This window comes from Pelodiscus sinensis, chromosome 1, assembly GCF_049634645.1.
Source record: "Pelodiscus sinensis isolate JC-2024 chromosome 1, ASM4963464v1, whole genome shotgun sequence".
NCBI classification, from domain to species: Eukaryota; Metazoa; Chordata; order Testudines; family Trionychidae; genus Pelodiscus; species Pelodiscus sinensis.
In genome coordinates, this window is record NC_134711.1 from 4829970 (window position 1) to 4848293 (window position 18324).

At 52.8% G+C, this 18324-nt stretch overlaps 1 protein-coding gene across 24 annotated transcripts in view; it reads right to left on the bottom strand.

Annotated features, from left to right (window-relative positions):
* LOC102464061 (uncharacterized) overlaps window positions 1-18324 on the bottom strand; it is a 274304-nt gene that overhangs the window by 84427 nt on the left and 171553 nt on the right. For 22 of the 24 annotated variants that reach the window (XR_012902993.1, XM_075925546.1, XM_075925539.1 and 19 more), the window contains 12 exons: window positions 16482-16517; window positions 16304-16357; window positions 14887-14931; window positions 14005-14040; window positions 11953-12012; window positions 11206-11331; window positions 9787-9858; window positions 8923-8958; window positions 7907-7966; window positions 3680-3724; window positions 3090-3125; window positions 1069-1104 (listed from right to left, as the gene is read on the bottom strand). Coding sequence is in view for 23 of the 24 variants with exons in the window: in XM_075925546.1 (XP_075781661.1) it covers window positions 1069-1104; window positions 3090-3125; window positions 3680-3724; window positions 7907-7966; window positions 8923-8958; window positions 9787-9858; window positions 11206-11331; window positions 11953-12012; window positions 14005-14040; window positions 14887-14931; window positions 16304-16357; window positions 16482-16517 (642 nt within the window). In the remaining variant the exon portion in view is untranslated. The remainder of the gene's footprint in view (window positions 1-1068; window positions 1105-3089; window positions 3126-3679; window positions 3725-7906; window positions 7967-8922; window positions 8959-9786; window positions 9859-11205; window positions 11332-11952; window positions 12013-14004; window positions 14041-14886; window positions 14932-16303; window positions 16358-16481; window positions 16518-18324) is intronic. The other 2 variants (XM_075925526.1, XM_075925522.1) reach the window with 1 other exon arrangement.

The following is an 18324-nucleotide window of genomic DNA, read 5'->3' on the forward strand; positions in this document are numbered from 1 at the left end:
TGCAGCCCAATTATCTCCCCCTTCCTGTTTTATCTCGCACGCCTCCTTATACTTTATTCAGGCCCCCTTTGGGGAAGGCATTACACATTCCTTCAGGCTGGGAAGTATTTTCAGGTTCCTTCAAGAAAGAGATTAAGAATTGATTTGTCACTAGAGCAGGGCGCCTTTGAAAGTAGTTTCTTCAGACACATATCAGCCTGAATCATTTAATACCGTTTGACTCAACAGTAGAATTTCCATGTAGGTTTTCTAAACTTCCTTTACTGACTAGCCATTTCGCCCAGTAGGAAAGTTAACAGGAAACTTGACAAGATTCGGTACTTTCTGGACCAAAGCAATGGGGCACTTTTCAGATCTCTTCTTGGTGTTGGGTTAATGCTACTTGATATAATTAATCTCATGAATTTTAAGCTTGTAACATGTTTTGGGATGTGCTGTGCAAACTGAAACCAGATATATTTTTCACTTCCTGTCCTAAACTATTATGAAGCTGGGCATCATTAATCAGCTGCCATGTTCTACCTCAGAGGTGGCTGCATTTTTGCAGTGTGTGAAGGATTCCTTCTGCATTCTCATGTAAGCAAGATCTCATAATACTGACTCCAGACAGTCATGGGACTAGCAGAAAATGGTTGAGACTTTTTCATACAGCTCTGACAATCTCATATCTAATCTAGAGAACCGGGCTCCCCTAAACAGAGGATCCTTGATAAAGAAAGACAGAAGTTTACTAGTGACAAACTTGTGTCCACTAAAACTATGCTTTCCAGCTGTGAACCAAGGCAGGATTTGAACCCAGGTCTTTTGGGGCAAAAGGCCCATGGTCACAAAGTAGCTCAGACTCAAAGTCCAGAACTTGCTTCAGATTAGGTGCCCCTCTGCTCAGTGATTACTCTGCTCATGCTTCTACTTGGTAAGAAATTTTTTTTTTCACGTATGTCTCTAATTTGTCCACTCATTGACGACATTCAGAGAAGTCTCTAGCTGCCAACGAGCACCCCCTAAAAACCCTTCCAACTGCTTATATCCCATCTCCCCCAGAGAATCAACTGTTTTTATGTCCCTTACTCTTTCTCCTTTGAGTCCTAGAAGGCCACGATCACCCTGGAATAAAAAGGAGAATAAATGGCTTTTTTCTCTACTATTGGCACATTACTCAACATACTGATCTGTTAATAAACTGCTCTTATACGTGACTAGAACAACCTATGCTCACAGAGTACAATTCAGCGGAGTATCTTCAATCACTTTGAGGGTATGTCTACACAGCAAAGTTATTTTGAAATAACAGCCGTTATTTCGAAGTAAATTTACTAGCGTCTACACAAGCCAACTGCTATTTCAAAGTGAATTCAAAATAGCGGAGGGCTTATTTCGAAATTGGTAAACCTCATTCCACGAGGCAGAGCGCCAATTTCGAAATTGCTATTTTGAAATAAGCGCTGTGTAGATGCTTATTTCGAAATAGGGGGCCTCCAGCCCTTCCCAGGGTGCCCTGCTGGCCGCCCTGGCCACAAGGTAACTTCTGACCTGATGGCCTGCCAGAACCAGTTCCATCTGGCCTTAAATGCGATTCAGCGTCCAATCAGTGTAGACGCGCTATTTCGAAATAGCAAAAAGGTATTTTGAAATACATTTTGTGTGTAGACACGTTATTTCGAAATAAGATATTTCGAAATAACTATTTTGAAATTAGGTATTTCAAAATAATGCTGTAGTGTAGACATACCCTAACTCATCACACACAAAAATGAGTAGTCTTGTGGCCTCTTAGAGACTAACCAAAATATATAGAATCATGAGCTTTCGTGGGCAAAATCCATTTCCTCAGATGAATTGGAGTGGAAATAACAGAAACCAAGAGATCTATATAGCTGCAGAAGAAGTACCTAGTCACTCAATCATGGATTTAAAAGTAGCCATTCCTTTATAAAGAAATTTCACTAACCAATTACAGAGAGAGTCTGAAGAACTGGAATTTATCTATAGATTTGACATAGTTACCCTGGGCTTAAACAAAGAAATTAACTGGTAGGCACATTACAAAGCCAATTTCTCCTGCCATTAACACCTGCATTTCCACATCAAAAGCTATGCATGGACACATCTAAGCCCATTTTATTAGCTTCATTAACATGGGTCCTACAATTGACAGGAACAGTTGCTGTTCTCTCTCTCTCTTTTGGTTTTTATTATTTCCACTCCAACTCATCTGAGGAAGTGGGTTTTGCCCACCGAAGCTCATGATTCTATATATCTTGGTTAGTCTCTCAGGTGCCACAGGACCACTCCTTGTGTTTAAAGTTACAGATTAACATGGCTCCTCCTCTGAGATTTTTCATCTCGCAAAGTCGTACGTAACTTAAGTATCACTATCCCAATTTTATAGCTGGGGAAACTGAGGCCCAGAGGACTTAGGTGACTTGCAGAACAGCAAGAACTAAACCCACAAACACTGATGCACAATCCCTTGGTCAAGCCTCTTTGCTATACAACACTGTCCTTTGTGTTTGGGGTTTCATTGGGATTCTGAATGCAATATGGGGGTGTCTGTCTCACCGTAGGTCTGTAAACAGGCACTGAGAATCCCACAAAATGCAGAGTCCTGGGATTCCTCAGTGCCAGGCAAGAGGAGTAATTCACTCAATTCTTTGCCCCTGAAAACCACCTTCCGTTCTCAAAGTGCTGTACAAACACCCGCCGGTTTCACCATTGTCAGCAGCGCCATGAGGCAACGGAGAGTGATTAGCCTCATCTCGCACCTAGGGGGCGCCCCCCATCTGCACCACACAATGACCAGATGAAGGTGTGTGTGGTCTGACCCTGCTTTTATTCTTGTTTGCGTTAGAGAGCAATGTTTTAGCCTGGGGAGCTCCCACGGTTCTCTCCCAAGAATCTAAGCCCAGAAGCCAGAGCAAAGGGAGAGTGAAAATCGTCTGGCTGGAGCCTGGCTGAAACGGGGCTATTGTCATGAGTAACCGTGTCCAGCGCAGGGCGCTGGAAAACGTGGCGTCCGCCGGGGGTCTGCCCGGCTGAGGTGACCCTCCAAGCCGCTGCGCAAAGTCCCAGCTGAGCCGCCCGCTGCTTACTCGTTCGCCTTTCACGCCGGGCAGGCCTTTCGCACCCTGCAAACACAGGAAAGAGCCCGTCAGCACGAGCAGCGATCGTTCTAGGGACAGAATGCGTGCCCCTGGGTCTGCCTACGTGGGGGAGACTCGGTAGGACGGCGCTGCTGTCAAATGTCAGGGGAGGGGAGATTCGGGCCCCCCATCGCGGCACTTGGCTGGATCCCCCAAAGGACTCTCGCCTACCTCCTCAGATGCATGGGGCACAGCGGTCTATGCACCTGAGATACCGATACGGGATTTGAGCGCCTTGGGGGCTGGGTCATGTGGCTCGGGGTTTCCACTCCACCTGTGGGACCTGCTCACGCAACTCCCACTAGCATTGGAGGAACTGGGTGCCCATCGCTATGGAAACCTCATCCTACAGCGGCATCAACATCTAGGGCATCTCGCCAGCCCGCCTTGGGCCTCGTGCCCCCAACCCATCTTCATGCGCTTCAGGGGACGGATCACTCGCTAGCTGTGGCACCGGCCCGGTGGGAAGACGGGATCTCGGGCGAGAGGGACCCCTGGTCTGACCCACGACATCCCTTCTTTTGTTCTGATTGGCTTACCATCATGCCGGGGGGGCCCCGGATGCCTGCGATGCCCTCCTCCCCCTGTCAGCAAAGAGATGTCGTGTCATGACTGTGTCTATACACGCGGACGCACGGACACCCTGCGCCTTGCGAGCCCTCCAGGCAGGGCGCTCCCGCCGAACCCAACAGAGGCCCAAATCCTCCAAGGTATGTAGGCGCCAAACTCTCACTGTCCTTCGGCGCCTAAATACCTTGGAGGCTCTGGGCCTGCAGGATTGGACCCTCCACCGTCGGCCTCTTCTTTAGCACCCAGCTCCCCTGCTGGAAGTGGAGAGCTTCAAAAATCACAGTGTGTTTGTCACCACCTGGGGGTGGTGGGTGAATAGGGAAAGGGAGGCCAGACAGCCCCTGCCTGGGGAGAGTAAAGGGGACAGGGAGAAGCAATCTCAACTCGTGGGGTTTCAGGGAGGGGTCAGATGCTTTTCTCTCAAGTTGTTCTGGGGACAAGCTGAGGGCCATGCTCTGTGGCATGAATTTCAGGGAGACCAAGCCCTGTGAAAAAGGCAGCGCAGAATTGGCCTGGAATGCACCTCACGGCTCTGTCCCCTCTACGTCTATTGGGAGGACGGTTTGCCTGTCACCTTTTCTCACCCTTGAACCAATTTGTGTAACTGTAGCCTTCATATGAAAGTCCCCCACGTGCTGCTACCTATCTATAACCCAGGCCCCATGTCTCTCGCCTGCTCAGAGCGCCTACTGGTCATGTTTGCGCCCTTCTTAAACCTTCCTGAGTGCCGTAGCCCTGCCGGCTGATTCATCGAGTACCTTGGTCTCACAAGCCAAGTCCGGGAAGATCTGTCTGACAGCAAGCGCCGGAGCGTCACACGGACCTCGGCACAGCCCCTCAGACCGGGTTTTCCCCTCGGTGACGCTGGTGTAAACCCCACACCAGGCCAAAGAAGCCAGTGACTCACTCCAGATTTACACAGGAGCCTTCAAAGCAGAATTAGCTCCTCACTGCTGCCTGGCCTCGTCCCCCCGCCCCACAACCCGTGGCAAGATTTACACTAGGCCTTACCCAGCGGCTGCCGGTCTCAGCCAGCAGCGTTTGCCAGGGGCCTGTTTGCACTGCTCTCCTGGCAGCCGGTGGGGTCGTATAAACGTCTCGCTTGACAGTCAGTTTATTCATAGAAAGTGCAGAGGAAGCAGCGTATACAGCAGCCTGCTTTGCTCTACGCACGAGGATTTACAGGTGCGGGAAGTAGGGGTGCTGCCGCACCCCCAGGTTTTCCACCTGGTTTCTTTCCCATGCCCAGGGGCCGGCCCTGCTACGACTCCCCCAGCCCCATGTCCTGTCTCCAGGAAGCCCCTCTGGGGTCCCACCAGCCCCAGCTGCCTATGAGGTCCTGCTGCCTGTGGGATCCAGGCCACCACCCCTGGAGGCTGTGCTGCCGCTCCGGGTCCTGCTGCTGGCCCAGGGCTCTGCAGCCACCCCCAGCTACGACTGGGTTGCCAACTCTCTGGACCGGACGGAGCAGGAGCCATTAGAGTCAATGGCGTCCAGTCTGTCTGGCCTGGGCGAGTTACCAGTTCTAGGTGTGACCCCAGCCTGGGGCGGTGAGTGGTGGGGGTACAGCTTGGCACCCCCACCCTAAACATAGCACCAGTGCCACTGTGCCGATTGGCGGCCTGCCCCAGGGCTGCACTTTGGGAGAGGGAGGTTTATTCAGCGTAAGCAACTCAGCTCTCGCTAGTCACATTGACGAATAAGATATTTATTTTTATCGGTCACTGTTTAGACCACAGTAGCACCCTCAGGCCCCTAGCCAGGATCGGGCCCTTTGATAATCAGCCCTTTACGGACATGTCTGTGCATGTGTTAAAACTTTCCCTGCCTTTTATGCCGGGGCAGAGGGGAATTCCTGCTTTGTTTCATCTGAATTAATGTTAAATGAACAGAAGGAGCTGGGAGGCCGGGCGGGCCAGCCACATGTTCAACTTCAACTTCCTGAAGGGAGGTTCCAAAGAGGATGGAGAGAGGCTGTTCTCAGTAGTGACACATGGCAGAACAAGGAGCAATGGTCTCAAGTTGTGGTGGGAGAGGTCCAGGTTGGATATTAGGAAAAACTATTTCACTAGGAGGGTGGGGAAGCACTGGAATGGGTTACCTAGGGAGGTAGTGAAGTTTCCATCCCTAGAGGTGTTTAAGTCTTGGCTTGACAAAGCCCTGGCCGGGTTGATTTATTTGGGATTGGTCCTGCCTAGAGCAGGGGGCTGGACTTGATGACCTTCTGAGGTCTCTTCCAGCTCTATGGTTCTATGTTTATGGCAGTGTAGACGGGGAGTAAACTCACAGAGGGCAAGGGAGCTACCTGAGTCGCTGGAACCCAGCTAGCATGGGGCATGTTAGCAGTGAGGCCTGGGCTAGCAAGCTAAGACTGGGCCCAAGGTCTACGCCCAACCTATATCGCTCCAGCTGCATTATAACTACATTCAAAATAATAATCACAAAATCGAAATAGCCTGTCCCCACTATGGGGGAGCCTCGAAATTAGTCTGAGGCAGGCTCCATTATTATGGACACGCTACTCAATATGCTAAACAAGTCGCTACCTTGGACTTAGAGCCCCAAGAAGCACTGGGGAGTAATTACTTTGAACGACTCTGGGGAGTCGTTATTTTGAAATAGCAGTGCTGGAGCGTTCACATGGCTGCTAGTTCAGAATAACGATTTCGAAATAAGCGCTATTCCCCGAGGAAAGCAGGAGTTATTATTTCGAAATAACAGACTTGATCATACGGACGTGTAACCCACACACCTAGGCTACGTTTAGACTGCAGGCTTCTCGCGCAAGAAACTTTTTGCGGAAAAGATCTTGCACAAGAGCGCATCCACACTGCAAAAGCGCGTCGGAAAAGCGATGTACTTTTGCACAAGAGAGCGTCCAGACTGCATGGACATGCGCTCGCAAGAAAGCTCTGATTGCCATTCACAGAATAGGCCGCCAGGACACCTGTGTTTCATTCTATAGGCTGTTTTTGCCCCCAAAAACCCTGTTTCCCATCCCCACACACTTTTTTGCACAAGAGCTTTTGCGCAAAAAGGCTTATTCCTCGTAGAAAGTATTGTGCAAAAACCCTGCTCTTCTTCTGATTTACTGTAAATTTTCTTGCACAAAAACGCACTTGGGCTGTGTCTAGACTGGCATGATTTTCCGGAAATGCTTTTAACAGAAAAGTTTTCCGTTAAAAGCATTTTCGGAACAGAGCGTCTAGATTGGCACGGACACTTTTCCGCAAAAGCACTTTTTGTGGAAAAGCGTCCGTGCCAATCTAGACGCTCTTTTCTGCAAAAAAGCCCCGATTGCCATTTTTGCGATCGGGGCTTTTTTGCGGAAAACAAATCTGAGCTGTCTACACTGGCCCTTTCGCAAAAGGGACTTTTGCCTGAACGGGAGCAGCATAGTATTTCCGCAAGAAGCACTGATTTCTTACAGTAGGAAGTCAGGGCTTTTGCAGAAATTCAAGCGGCCAGTGTAGACAGCTGGCAAGTTTTTCCGGAAAAGTGGCTGATTTTCCGGAAAAACTGGCCAGTCTAGACACAGCCTCTGCGAGTTTTTGCGCCGTTTTTGTGCAAAAGCTCTGCAGTCTAGATGTAGCCTTAGCGTGGTTCACTGTCCCATGCAGTGGCACTCAGCCCACAGAGACCTCTACAGCCAGGGCTGAGAGCAAGCTGGCTTTTAGCTCAGGCGGTAGAGACTCCTACACTAAGCTCCAGAGATCCCAAGTTCAAATCCACCCTCCTATACTAAGCTCCAGAGGTCCCAGGTTCAAATCCACCCCGTTGTGGTGGGAGACACTTTGCTTGTTACTTTGAAGTAACTCCCTAGTGTAGACCAGGGCTTACTGAGGTGTTACTTGCACCCGTGAGGAACTGCACAGGACACGGCTGGGTGGCTCAAAGCCCCAACCAGCCAGCATCATTCCAGTGAGGCCTCATTTGCACCAAGAAAGCATCACCGTGGGGCAGATCGGTAATGGCAGGAGGGAGCATTTGCCTCATGCCAGACTCCTATGGGCTCTGGGGTGGAAAGCAGAAAGCAGCCTCTCAGCGTGGCCAGATTTGGTCTTGGTAAAAATTCCTAGATATTCGGGATCAGGGCCTGCGGGGGCTTCTGAGGTGAGCGATTGTGGCACGTTCACGTGTTCAGCGTGGACACTGAGACAAGAAAACCCGTCTGGGGTGGTGAGGCAACGACCTACCCTGGGCCCGGGCAGCCCGCGGGGCCCTCTGGGACCTGCGCCGCCGAAGCCGATCTCCCCCTGCACAACGGAAAGGAACAGGTGGGGTTGCTTCAAAGACACAGCTGCACTTTCCTCCCCACAACGCCAGGCCCTGAGGCAAAGCCCCCTGAAACTGACGGGCGTTTTTCCGTCGCCTCCGGTGGGAAGGGAATGGGGTCAGTCCCTTGCATTGCAGAGACCGTCACGGTAACGGCTGGGCCCCAACCATTCCCAGGTCCTGAGACTGCCTCATAGACAGGTGACAAATCACAGCCCCTGCCTGGAGGGGCCCACGATTTAAAAGGGCAACATTGGAGAGGGTGTTAACGCAGTTGTGAACCTGGGCTCTTGGCCAGTTAGCCCGGCATAAATCCAACGCACAGAAAATCCTCTGGCGGCCCCGCCTCTCCCTCCACCTGAGGCTTCCTCCACCTGAGGCCCCGCCCAATGACCTGAGGCCCCGCCCCATGCTCCGCCTCTCCCTCTCCCCGAGGCCTGTCACTTCTCCCTTCCTTGCTGCTTGATCCTTCCCACTTCCCTTCCGCACCCATGTGATGGGCTCCCTCTGCTCTAGGGTTGGGACAGGGGCTGCAGCCCCCTGACATGGAGCCTGCTGCCCAGGAGATGCAGGCAGGAGGAGGCCTCGGCTGAGCAGGGGGGCTGGCATGGGCTGATGACCTGGCTCCTGGCTCTTCTCCCCACCCCCTCTGCGGTACCTGGTACCTGGACTTTTGGTGCACGCTCAGTACATTTGACCGGGGCTCAGTACATCTGACCGGGGCTCAGTACATCTGACCGGGCACTGTACAGGGCCCCTTTCAACTGGACTTTCCAGTAAAAACCCAGTCATCTGGCCACCCTAAGCGGGTGGGGATGCTGGGTGGGGTCAGGCCCAGCTTCCAGCCATCTGGACTGCAGCTCCCGCCCCTCCTGAGGCTACCGGCTGGGCATTCAGATCTGCCTCCTCTCTGGCTTTCCGGGCAGCCACAGCTCACCTTGTTGCCACTGATCCCAGGAAGTCCTCGAGCGCCCTGTGGAGCAAGGAGACCGGCACTCGCATTCGCTGCACCTCTAGGACGCCGGCCCCAGGGAACGGAGCCGGGGAGTGACAGGCAGATTGCAACACACGCAGCACAGGGAACTCAGCCTGGGTGAAGGCAGCCAGCGAATGAAGCCTCCCTCCCTCCCCGGAGCAGACATAGCCTGAGAGAGGGGCTGGCGATGAGGGGATGGGTACAGCAGGGTGTTCCGGGCTGGGGCCAAGGAGTTTGGAGAGTGGGAAAGGGATCAGGACTAGGGTAGGGGATTGGGGTGCAGGAGGGGGCTCTGGGCTGGGTTCAGAGGGCAGGAGTGGGATTAGGAGTAGGGTAGGGGGTTGGGGTGTGTGTGGGGAGGGGTCTGAGGGCTCTGGCTAGGGGGTGGGGATTCTGGGGTAGGACTAGGGGGGATTGGGGCTGGGACAGGGATTGACGTGTGGGGGAAGCTCAGGGGTGCAGCCACTAGGTAGCACCGCAAGCAGCTCCCGGAAGCAGCAGCATGGCCCCCCTCTAGCTCCTAGGCAGAGGAGCAGCCAGGCAGCCCTGTGTACAGTCCCTGCCCTGCAGCTCCCATTGGTCCCGGTTCGCGGCCAATGGGAGCTGAGGGAGTGACACTTGGGGCACAGGCAGCGTGCAGAGCCCAATGGCTACCCCCATATGTAGAAGCTGGAGGGGGCCACCCAGCAGGGAGGCTAGGAGGGAGCCTGCCAGCCGGACAGTGAATGACCCAGGCAGCACTGCGCTGGTGCAACGTAGGGCAGATGTTACCAGCTGTTTCCCTTCACAGCTCAAATGAGCTCAGGATTGAAAAGCAAAGGTCACCTGCTTTCCCGCGGGCCCTGGAGGTCCTGCTGGCCCAGCGGATCCATTCCTGCCTCTCTTACCACGTTCCCCCTTCAAACAGAGAAGCCATTAAGAGGGAGAGAACTCGGTGGGCGAGCCTCTTTGTACATGGAGGAGTGGGGGTGGGGTGTCCCCCCCCCTCCAGTGTCCCCCCCCTCCAGTGTCCCCCCCCTCCAGTGTCCCCTGAGAGTGCTAGAGAGAGCAACCTGGCCTGTAAATGACCTTGACATTAGCAGAAGCATTAATCATCAGGAAACTGGGCAAGGAGCTGGGTTAATAGAGGAGGCGGCTGATGATCGGCCTCTAAACCCCCCCCGCCCCCGATCACGCTCAGCAACTCTGAACTTTTCTAGGAACTTTTCCACATAGACCATGGGTTCCCAAACTGGGGCGGGCATGAAGAAATGCCGGGGGGGGGGGGGGGCGCGAGGCGACCCAGCCTCCCCCCCCATCAAGTTTTGCTGCACTGCTCAGTTCCTTTCCCCCCCCCCCTCTTCTCAACAAGTTTTGCTGCTATTTTTTGGGGGGAGGGTTTTTCAAAAATCAAAAAGGGGGGCGTGATGCCAAAAAATTTGGGAACCATTGACATAGACCCCTTAGAGGGCTGGTGCTGCAGTGAGCTCTGGGGATCCACCCAAGGGAGAAACCTTGGCTACTGGGCCAGACAGATGGGTCCGATCCAGCCTGGCCGTCCCTAGGTTGGACAGCTGGGTGGGTCCTTTGGAATTCTCCGGCGGGCTGCCACCGCGCACGCTGACAGAGACACGCGATGCTCCAGCGCACAGACCAGTCTGGGCTTGAGGCTGGAATCTCTCAGGTGAGCTTCTCCAAGTCAGCGTCCGTGGCCCCTTGCAGCTTCAGCCTCGGAGGGCTAATAACTGTGGGGCGGAGGGGCCAAGTGGGACCCGCGACCGGGCACCATGCAAGCGGGGCAGTGTTCGGGAGGGGGTCACCGTGTGTTTTCCCTGGGCTGGACTGTCTGACGTGGTCTAACATTAGCTACAGGTGCCCCAGGGCTTCACCACCGGGGACTGTTGTGTGGGGTGGAAGAGCGGAGTGAAGGAACGGCCCAACCTCAGCCACCCCGTGCGTCAGGCTGTTGTTCGCTCGCAACACGAGAGCCAAGCCCCCCCGCTGTAACTGCTGCGCTGGTAGCACCGGGTCTCATCCGCCGGGAGTCTGGCCTGGGTCAGGCTGACAGTCACTTCCCAGGGAGGAGGCTCTGCGTGCTGAGAACAGCTCTGCCTCGGGGATCGCACAGGCAAGATTTCAGCAGGGGTTGGGTGACCGGGGGTGGTCCTTGGGACTGACTGTCCCCCGTCGTGGGGATACAATGCCGCCCCCTCCACGCCCGACGCTACTGCACTCGCGCTCTGGTACCTCTGTCACATCACCTACCTTCTGCCCTGGCACCCCCGGCGGACCCGGGCCTCCTCTCTCTCCCGGCGATCCGGAGATGCCAGGGTTGCCGCGAATGCCCTGCAGGCCCTGCACACCCGGAGGCCCCGGGGCCCCCGGCTCCCCCTGTTGTGAAGGAATCACACGCAGGTGTAGTCACAATGCGAGCAGCGGGCTCCCCGGCAACATGGCTCGTTGCCGCCACCCCTCGTAGGGGGTTGCAAGGGCTTCTCGGCTCCGGGTTTAGCTGGCAACCCACGGAGTGCCCATGCAAGGCAGGGCCCGGGGATACTGGCCAGTGCCAGGCACATGGCCGACGGGCACGTCTCTGTACAATGCTGCCAACGTGACACCCTGCAACACCCCCCATCGCCCCACGCAGCTCCCACTCCCACCCTGCCCTGCAGCAGCACCCACCGATGGCAGCCCAGATGCCCCACACTGTGTCTTAACCCTGACCTGGGAGCCTAACTAGTACCCTCCACCCCGATTCAGCAGCATCACACTGGCAACAGCAACACAACCCTCCGCTGCCCGCCCCGGAGGAAGCGTCGGATGTGAGCCGGCGCCAGGCAGGAGATGGCTCCCTGGAGCTGTGTGTGGGGAACACATGGGAGGTCTTTCCCACTGGAGCCTCGCCTGGCTTTGGTAGCCCCCCCGGCAAGCCCCAGCAACCCCCCCAGTGGCTGGATTAGCAAGGGGCACAAAAGGATGATGTGTGCACAAAGAGAGACCCCGACCTCTTACCTTATACCCGGGGGGCCCAGCCTGACCAACGGGGCCTCTGAATCCAATTCCTGGCTCTCCCTGGAAACAGAGACAAGAGGGGGAGGTTAAGGACCATCACAAATGCGCCGCCTCCTTTATCACGGGCCCGTCCACATCTGACGTAGTCACGTGCTGCTCACTTAGGCTACGTCGGCGCGGCACATTCATTTCGAAATAACGATTTCGGAAGAGGCGTTGCTTCTCGTAGAATGCGGGTTGCAGATTTCGGAATAAGCCGCCCATTCTTTCGCTCTGATTTCGAAATAACGCGCTTGCCGTGCAGACGTGCGTGCATCGTTATTTTGGAATAACGGTCGTTATTCTGAAATAACGCTGCGGTGCAGATGGACCCTCAAGGCCCAGTCCAGCCCCCCCTGAAGTCAGTACTCCAGGGACAGGATGGATAGAACCCACCCACGATGCCTGATAGATGGAGGACAGACAGGGGTGGGTAACCTGCGGCCCCTGGGCTGTATGCGTCCCATTCTGTTCCAGGAGCCAGGAGCATTCAGCACAATCCATCTTGGGGAAAAGGGGGGCCCAGAGACCCAGTTCGGGGCCCCTGTCCCAGCCCCCTCGGCTCCCTTCTCCCCCAGCCAGCCGAAAAAACTAACTCTCACTCCCAGCAGCTCATCACCCAGCCCTCTAGGCAGCCCCACCTCCTGCTTTGTCCTGCTTCTCCACCTAAGGTGTTATCTGCTCTCACCTGGTCCTCAGGATGTGAGAGACGGACATACTTCCACAGTGAGTCCTGTCCAGACTTCCCCTCCTCATCTCTCTCTCTCTCTCTCTCTCTCTCTCTCACACACGCACACAAAGTTACTCCATCATACCCCCTCACACCCACCCACCCACACACAGTTACTCCATCACCCCCCCCACACCCACACAGTTACTCCATCACACCCCCACACAGTTACTCCATCATACCTCCTCACACCCACCCACCCACACAGAGTTACTCCATCACCCCCCCACACACAGTTACTCCATCACCCCCCCCACACACAGTTACTCCATCACCCCCCCACACACACATTTACTCCATCACCCCCCCCACACACACAGTTACTCCATCACGCACACCCACACCCACAGTTACTCTAGAACAGCACAGGACAGTGGAATCATGAAGGCTATGTCTAGACTACAAGCCTCTTTTGAAAGAGTGTCTAGACAACAACCAGGACTTTCGAAAAAGCAAGCCGCTTTTTCGAAAGAGAGCACCCAGGCAGTCTGGATGCCCTCTTTCGAAAAAGCACAGTTTGCATGACATAGCGCCGTTTTTCGAAAGAGCACTTTTGGAAAAAGGCGTTCTTCCTCGTCAAACGAGGTTTTCCGCGGTCGAAAAAAAACCTGCCGCGTTCTTCCGATTTACTTTCTAAAGAACGCGGCGTCAGTCTAGACACGGGGGAAGTTTTTTCAAAAAAACCCTGTCGTCTAGACACACCCATAAAGGACAACAAAGCAACCAGGGAATGCAAAACCAGAGATTGAACACAGAGCACTACCAGAGTGGGCAAAATCCCCACTACCTCACACAGGGCACGTGGAGTGAGGGGCAGGCGGATCGCTTACAGCGCTGACTGAGACCCAGTGCGCTCCCTCTGCAGCCAATCACGGCGCGGCAATGGTGCAATCGGCACACCCCCTCCCCATCCTAGATGTGCAAGCATGGTGATCAAAACTGCCCTGTCCCCGGAAACCGTCTTGGTTACGACAATCTTGCAGGCCACTGAGATGAAGGAGGCCTGCAAGGCCGCCACATCTGCCACTGAGGGAGGAGAGTTATATGACCCCTGCCCAGAAGGGGAGAACGACAGAGAGACATGGAGCCGCTCTACCCTGGAGAAAACACAGGAGCCAGCGACTGGCAGCGGCTGACTGTCTCCGGTGGCTAGCTCTGTCTACGCGGCCCCGCCGAACACAGCCCCATTGTGCACCGAAAAGAGGCGGGAGGGGCCGGTGGTAGATGCATTGAAGGGTGTAAGAATAGCAGAGTCCTTGAGCCTGGTCTCTAAGTCCTCTCACCTTCTGGCCATGTTCTCCTCTGTCGCCTTTAATGCCCTAGGAATAAAGAGAAAGTTATAGAGCCCACCTGCAGGCCACGCCCCTCCCCTGCCCAGCCCCTGGCACCCCCTTCCCCACCAGAGCCCTGAACCCCCACCACCCCATAGCCGCAGGAGCTCCAGCTGAGGCACTCTGACCCCCGGCTTGCATGCCCCAGTGTTTAACCACCCTGACAGCTAGGAAATTTCTCCAATGTCCAACCTAAAAATCCCTGGCTGCAATTTAAGCCCATTGCTTCTCGTCCTTTCGTTAGAGGCCAAGGAGAACAACTGTTCTCCCTTCCCCTGTGACACCCTTTTAGATACTTGAAAGCACCTTCTCGATCATCCCTGACTGGTGCCTGTCTAACCTGTTCTTAAATATCTCCAGAGATGGAGATTCCACAGCCTCCCTGGGCAACTTATTCCAGTGTTTAACCACCTTGAAAGTTAGGAAGTTTTTCCTAATGTCCAACCTAAACCTCCCTTGCTGCAGTTTAAGCCCATTGCTTCTTGTTCTATCCCCAGAGGCCAAGGAGAACAATTTCCCCCCCTCCCTATAACACCCTTTTAGATACTTGAAAACTGCTCTCATGTCCCCTCTCAGTCTTCTCTTTTCCAGACTAAACAAACCCAATTCTTTCAGCCTTCCTTCATGGATCATGTTCTCTAGACCTTTCATCATTTTTGTTGCTCTTCTCTGGACCCTCTCCAATTTCTCCACATCTTTCTTGAAATGTGGTGCCCAGAACGGGACACGAAACTCCAGCTGAGTCCTAACCAGCGCAGAGTAGAGCGGAAGAATGACTTCTCGTGTCTTGCTCGCAACACTCTTGCTAATGCATACAACACCACTGAAAGGTACCTTTTCTCCTTTGTCTCCCTTGGCTCCAGGAGATCCCTTTTCTCCCTGGAAAGCAAAAAGCCACTTCTTCACTCCTGTGTTCTCACCGCAGTGACTGTGGAGAGCCCTGAATCTGTCCCATTGGCGCCCAGGTGCCACAGTGATGGGCACAATAGAAATACATGGAGTGAGAGAGCAGATGGGGAGGGGGAAGATGTGCTTTCCTCGTGGTGCGGGTGGAAACATGGGAGGTTGGCTGTTATTCTGACACAGGGAGAGGGGCCTGTCTGGGAGAGAACTGGGTGAAATGAGATTTCCCCGGAAATTGCAACCCAAACCGCTTTTGGTCTGCAATTTCCAAAGAAAAATGTTGATTTGGTAGAAATATCAGTATTGAAACATTCGGGCTGAAAACGGTACTATCTGGATTTGGACACACTGTCATGGTGCCTCATGGGAGTTGTAGTTTGGGGACCTCCCACTGCATTGTGACTTACTGTGGCTGGACCCGGAGCTCACAGCCCTTCTAACCAGCGTACCATCACCTATTTCCCCAGCCCGCAGAAAAGGAATGCCGTTTCTCCCGTGTGTACTGACACCTTTTTTCCTGGGGTGACTCGTCTCCTGCTGGAAGCTTGCCTGGGATGCAAGGTGGTTTCTTCCCCAGCTCCCAGTGCGGTGTTTTGGCTCTTAAAGGGGCTGCGATTGCATTTCAGCCTCCAACGCGGCTTTTTTTTTTTTTGCTCAACAAGTTTCCCCTTTCTTTGCTCAACAAGTTTGAGCCTGCAGTACCGGCACATTTTTTCGTACAAAAAAAGCACTGCTTCTAACATCTGGAGTGCACTCCACAGACCTTCTGACTCAGGTCGGTGGCTTGAGCTGTGTCCATACCGGGCTTGGAGCCAAGTTGTGGGATCCAGGTCCTGAGTGCTTGCTGAACCAAGTCAGAACCGATTTGTGTGTGGATGGAAGTGAGGCTTGGCCTCAAATCTGTGTCAGAGCCTGGGCTTAGGGGGAACTGTAGCTACACTCTTCAACTCCCTGCTCCTCAGTTGCCTAGCTGTAAAATGGGGATAATGCTACCTCCTTTCTCCCACCTTTCATCAGTATTGTGTATTGAGCCTGGAAACTTCATATGCATGTACAGCACCTTGCACAGGAGGACCCTGACCTCAGCTGGGGCTTCTAGATGGCACCTTAATACAAATAATAAACAGGAAGAAGAATGGACACCCCACTTTGCTCCGGTGTGAATGACTTTCCAAGACTCCATAGGGAACCATGCTCAATGGGCTGATGATAATTTGGGATCTTAAAAGAACTGAATTTGCCTTTAAATAAAGGCTTTTGAGCTCATCTTTCCAATGGCATCTGATTCCTTGGTCTATGGGGTTAGGGGTTTGTTTGTTTTGTTAAAACGGTAAAGAAAATCTCAGACCTTTTCACCTTGGAATGGCAGCCGCTCTGGATCCAGTGTGTCGGACTCCTGCTTCTGCGAAAAGAAAACAGACCTGACCACACGCCCACACAAGAGATTACGGGCAGAGTGATGACAAAGCAGCTGCAGCTAACACGCACCGAGCTGTAGTCACAGCTCTGTGAAATAAATATATTACCTTAATCCTCCGTGCGCCTTGAGGTCCTGGATATGTCTTGAATTTAAAAAAAAAAAAAAAAAAAAGGCGGTTTTCAAAGGAAAGCCTATCGTGGCATGCGAATATTTCATATTTCACAGCTGTTCCATCCATAAGATGCGGAAAAGAACTTTGAACGTGGAGGCACGTTATGTTTTGGCAGGAATCAACAAACATGTAATGGGAGTCCCTGAGCAGCAGCCGTGTCCGATTGAACACGGGTGAACGATGCTAAAGGATTTCATTGAAGCTATTCCAAAACCAGGCTGTGGGCACCGAGAGCAGACTGGAGCCTATCACCTGTTTTTTCAGAGTGATCAAGTGCAGTGAAATGGAAGATCAGTGAAAGGTTAGGATCAACTCATATACTTGGTCATCTGGAGTTCAGGTGACTTCTGCTCCCCATGCACTTGAGAAACACAAGGCTTCAGAGCCCTAAGCCCAATGGTTAGAAAGGCCGTGAGTGCTCAGTTGTGGCCTTGGCACAACTCCCCAAAGGAATGTTAGTGTTCCAAGACAACAACCTAACAAGGAACTTACATAAAAGCAGGAAATGCCTACTTAAGGTTCTTCTTCACACACAGCACAATTGTGTCACCTTAACTCTGCCCCATATGGAGAGCACTAGGATTCTCACAGTACTTTATTCCCCCCTAGCAAAAATATCTCTGTGCTCATCAGTGATCCTACTTTTGCAGTCTAAGAGGACCCTGAACCAGGTGAGTAGCAGAATCAGGGCTATCTCAGAGAAATGTTTTCTTGTTTAAAAGACCTAGTTTCCACTAGGATTCTTAAGAAAAAAATCATGGAAACATGTATATCAGTCTTAAGTTCTGTTCAAGCTTTTAATAAACCTACTTTTAGGCCAAATTTCACCTGCCCCTTTAAAGGTTACATCCAGCATTCTATGCTCATCAGAACCTGTGCTCCAGAGAAGGTCAGAAATGGTCAGAGATTTTTTTTGTTCCACAAGGGCAGATTCCCTCTGACTGAAATGCATGGAGTCAAACGTTTGAGTCCATTATGGGAGATGTAGTTTGGCCAAGGAGCCCAGCCTATCAGGTGGGCGGGGGGGAGGAGGACAAACTACAGTGCCCATGATGCACTGCAGCACCATATGACAATGCATTGAGCCCATTCAAATAGAAATATTTTGACATTTTCCAATTAATTAATTTTCTAGGGTGGGTGTGGGGGTTGCACTACACATTTGGATTACCTGACTGTCCGGCTGTGTCTACACTGGCACTTTTTTCCGGAAATGCTTAAAACAGAACAGTTTTCCGTTATAAGTATTTCCGGAAAAAGAGCGTCTACATTGGCAGGATGCTTTTCCGGAAAAGCCCTTTTTCCAGAAAAGCGTCCGTGGCCAATGTAGACGCGCTTTTCCGGAAAAAAGCCCCGATCGTCATTTTCGCGATCGAGGCTTTTTTCCGGAAAAGACTACTGTGCTGTCTACACTGGCCCTTTTCCGGAACAGTTTTCCGGAAAAAGGACTTTTGCCCGAGCGGGAGCAGCATAGTTTTTCCGGAAAAGCAGCTGATTTCTTACAGTAAATCGTCACTGCTTTTCTGGAGATTCAAGGGGCCAGTGTAGACAGCTCACAGCTTATTCCGGAAAAGCGGCTGCTTTTCCGGAATAAGTGGCCCAGTGTAGACAAAGCCTCCCTGTTTGGGACAAATCAAGTTTTTTTGTTCCACAAAAAACTTAGAGCAAGTGTACAAATACCAAGAGTTCTGGCCAGGGAACAGAGGAGACGGGGGCCGCCTCCCCTCACTATTTATTGGCTGTATAAGGGTGAGTGACATGGGGAAGGGGCAGAGAT